The 4248-nt window shown below is 32.2% G+C and overlaps 1 protein-coding gene across 1 annotated transcript; it reads right to left on the reverse strand.

Moving 5' to 3' along the window:
• Positions 1-1962: 1962 nt before the first annotated feature.
• LOC105776584 (transcription factor MYB108) lies at positions 1963-3663 on the reverse strand. The gene is made up of 3 exons (XM_012599314.2): positions 3398-3663; positions 2907-3036; positions 1963-2807 (listed from the first exon to the last, which is right to left on the reverse strand). The coding sequence occupies exons 1-3, from the start codon at positions 3558-3560 to the stop codon at positions 2222-2224; spliced, it is 879 nt and encodes a 292-aa protein (XP_012454768.1). The 5' UTR covers positions 3561-3663; the 3' UTR covers positions 1963-2221.
• Positions 3664-4248: the final 585 nt, after the last annotated feature.

The following is a 4248-nucleotide window of genomic DNA, read 5'->3' on the forward strand; positions in this document are numbered from 1 at the left end:
CTTCTACCACTTGTCCCGCACGGCCGCCATGCCAATCCGCCTCATTACACTATTCCATCACGTGCTTCACCTTCGCGTTAGCTTGGCATGTGCCACTTCCTTTTCTTTTATTCTTGTACAAAAAACAAAAGAATATATTATTTCATGTAAGCAAATATCAACTAAATCCGTATCAAATAGGTGTCTAATAAGAATTTTAATTACCACTTCATTCAAGTAAAAACATAACAATAATATTTTTCGACTTAAAGCATTTCTTTTATACTATCAAAAGCACTAAAATCATAGAAGCATAATTTTTTTAAAATTTAAATTAACTCAAATAATTATAATTTGATTAACAGTTAAATTAAATAAAACTTTATTAATAATGATTTGATTATGCTCGCTCGCTTTGCTTTATCAAAATCAGAATAAATCTTTTATTAAATATGATATTTATATTTATATATGATTAATATAATAATTTTATTTTAGATAAATAAATTTAGAATTGAATTACAATGATAAAACTATACAAATTATAAAATGACAAAAAAAGATAATAAATAAGGTAAGTCATGTTAGTACCAATAAAACGTATAACAAAATGTTAACATCTAGGCAAAGAAAACTAAATTTAGAAAATTTAGGTTGAATGTCTAAAATAATTTAAATTTAAAATTATCTAAATTGAGATTAACCCATCAAAAATCCATATTAACTCAAATTATGTTGAAAATACATAAAACAAAATTTTCTTTTATAATCGACTATAGATGGTGGATTTGTTAAATATCGAATCTAATCTATTAGATCCTATAACACAATATTTTTACCAGAAAAATTGTTAACATAAAAATACTTTAACTCAGAATTATACAGAAATAATCTAAATCAGCTTTAATTTTAGTGTGGGTGTAATTATTGCCGACTTGAATTATATGTGGCATAAAAGAAGAGCTCTAAAATTCCAAATTCAGCTTTTCATTAACATAAATTCGTTTCTGTGTCAAATTTTATAAAACTATCAACACTTTATTTCATAAAAAAACTTCATGGTATTATAAAATTTTGAATTTAAAAAAAACAATTAATTTGTTTCTCGAGAGTTTGGATTGGTTCTCTGATTGATGATGATAGTTAGTATTTAACAATAATGCCTATGTAATCAGTGTCACAACAAATATCGATTGTTGACACGACAATGCTACACCATCGTCAATTGTTTATGTGACAGTGTCACGTCAATGTTGATTGTTAATGTGACAATGTCAATGTGATGTTAAATAATAACGGTCAGTATCAATCAAATGATCTATTTAATCAGATTAAATTATGGGCTCAATGGGTGCAAAAAATTCAAAAGAAATTAATTAATTTGTTTGAAAAAGTTGGAGGGGTTATAATGCCATTAACACACCCACAAAATATTTTAAAATTGCCAAAAATACCCTACTAACTTTAATTAAGCTATCCCATGCTTTTATATATTTTTATAAGTAATTGTAGAGATAAAAAAATAAATAAAAAAGGGCAAGGATTGACCTTTATAATAAAAGTAAAAATTTCAAAGTGTGAAAGGAATTTTACATTAAAACCTTTGTACGGTTAAACAGGATGAAGGCGAAAAAGAAAAAGAAAAACTAAATCCGTACGACGGCAAACTAAAAAAACACAAAACTAAGTTAATGGAGGTTCGCAATTGTACTTTAATTTCTTTTCACTTGAAAGGAGATAAAAATGGGTAAGCAGACAAATCATATTCCGCCACGTTTCATTTACTAATAAATAACTAGGCTTAAGCTTTGGTAATAATCTAAATGGTTCATGCCCCATGGACAACAACAAGCTCTCAAAAGTGATTATAAATATAATGCAAAGTCTTATGATCATTATGACTCTTAATATATGGTGGAACCAATTATTCACATCTACCCATTATTTGCTATTTATAATTGAATAATATTAAGAAGAAATAAGTTAATATGAATGAATGGGATTTAAATTTAAATAAAAAGAAGAAGAAGAAAGCATTACAATTAAGTTTTGTGACCCCTCCCAAATAAAAAATCGAAAGAAAAGACAGAGTGACAAAATACAACCTAATTTAAGTGATCCACAATTAGACTAGTCCTATGTGTTCTAAACTATATTATTATTCTGATTTTTTCTTTTTCGTAATTTCATTCTACCTCTCACCGTTTATTAGTGTATTTCGAGATTTTTATTTTATTTTATTTCACATGTTAAAATTGAATTGCTGCTGTAAGAAGTAAAGATCCTCAGCGTCGAAGATACTGTCTGAACCATCCACGGTATCCAGCCAGGGGTTGTTTTGCTCCAAACACTGAAAATCTAAGCCGTTGTTGTAGTAATTACCAGCTTCGAAGCAGTTTGGATTAGGGTTATGATTGATGGAGATGTTGCTGTAATAATCAGTGAAATCCGAAACCGGTGAAACTTGTGTCCCGAATGAGTCCGATGAGGCTGCAGTTGTGCTGGAATTCTCTAGGGTGTAATTATTATTACTTGAGGAGGTCACTTGTTGTGCGCCGCCCCCAAGGTGGTGGTCATCGGGAAACACCATTGGTTCCGTACCCACGACGGCGGTATTAACGGCGGTGGTGGAGGTGGATGAGGCAGCGTTGGCAGCTTGGATTCTTTCCACTAACCTAGGCATCCAAAGGTAACGCATGGTGTCTTTGAATTGCTTGCTGTTGACGTCGCACTTAAGTTGCTTGGCATGTTTTTGGACACGGGTTCTCCAGTAGTTCTTTATCTCATTGTCGGTTCTTCCAGGCAAATGTTGGGCGATTTTGGACCATCTTCACCCACCAATAAAAAGAAAACCCCATAAAAATTGATCTCTGTAAATTCAAATAAAAAAAAGAACCATAAATTGAAAGAATAAAACATCAAATAACCTGTTTCCCCAGCGTGAATGAAGCTCAAGAATCAAAAGTTGTTCCTCAAGAGTAATGTTCCCACGTCGAACATCAGGTCGAAGATAATTCAACCATCTTAATCTGCAGCTTTTTCCCGTCCTTTTGAGACCTGTTTAGATTAATACAAGCTTTTGGTAAAGCTATTTTCGGAAATAACACAAGGGTCTTTATATATCTATTGAGTTCATCATCATCAACCTCACATTCAAAGCTTAAAAAAAAAAGCCTCCAAATAGTAGCTTTTTTCCATCAAGGAAAGGACATGAAGAAGAAAACAAGACCCCAAAACAAAAGTTGAAAATCAACTAGTCGAGGATCAACTTGTACTATATGTATATATAGATGGGAAAAAAGCTAGGCCACATGTTGATATCACCAAAACCCCTAAAAGAAAAAGGGGGCCGACCAATAAACATGCATCAATTATGGTGACATACATGTATTATTAGTATTAGCATTAGTATCATTACCTGCACAACGAGCAAGAGAGTTCCATCGACCTTCGCCATGTGTGGCAATGTAATCGATGAGCTTGAAGTCTTCTTCCACAGTCCAAGGACCTCTTCTCAACTCCATCTGATCCTCCTCACTACTTTGAGCTTTTGGGACACAATCCCTTCCCCGAACATCCATTTTTTAATGAATTTTTGAGTGAAAGACAAAAGGTTTCTGAATATGTTTTGAAGAGGCAGAGAGGGAAAGAAGAAGAAATAGAGAGAGAAATGAATTGAAGAGAGGGAATATAGAGAAGTGGGGTTTTATAGAAGGAGATTGGGGGGGTTGAAAATGGAGGTAAAGGTAAGCATGTGAGAGAGAGCAAAGCCGCAATGGGAACTTGGGTTTTTAATTATTTAATTAATTTAACACCTAAGCCTGATAGACTGTAATTATGGTTAGCAAAATTGCAACACCCAACAGGGTTTTCAACTTTGACCCTTTGACTTTTTCTCCCAATTTCTTTTTTTGGTTTTATTTCTTTTTCTAGAGTTCCCGTAACTTGCATTTTATCACTTCCTTTTCCCTCTTTTCCCAATTTCTTTTTTTGGTTTTATTTCTTTTTCTTGAGTTCCCGTAATTTGCATTTTATCACTTCCTTTTCCCTCTCTTCCAAATATACATATTTGTCAAAAAAATTTATTAATTAATTAAATAGGTTTTTTTAATATTTAAGAAAATAAGTTGTTTTTAAAGAGAGTGTGTGAAAACTCGTCTAGTTAGGTGGGCTTTTTGCTGACATGTCAGGGAATGTGTGCCCCATTAGAAGCGTTATGTCTAATTGGATCCGCTTTCACACACTCTCTCCAAAAATGGTTTATTTCTT

Source organism: Gossypium raimondii, chromosome 10, assembly GCF_025698545.1.
Source record: "Gossypium raimondii isolate GPD5lz chromosome 10, ASM2569854v1, whole genome shotgun sequence".
NCBI classification, from domain to species: domain Eukaryota; kingdom Viridiplantae; phylum Streptophyta; class Magnoliopsida; order Malvales; family Malvaceae; genus Gossypium; species Gossypium raimondii.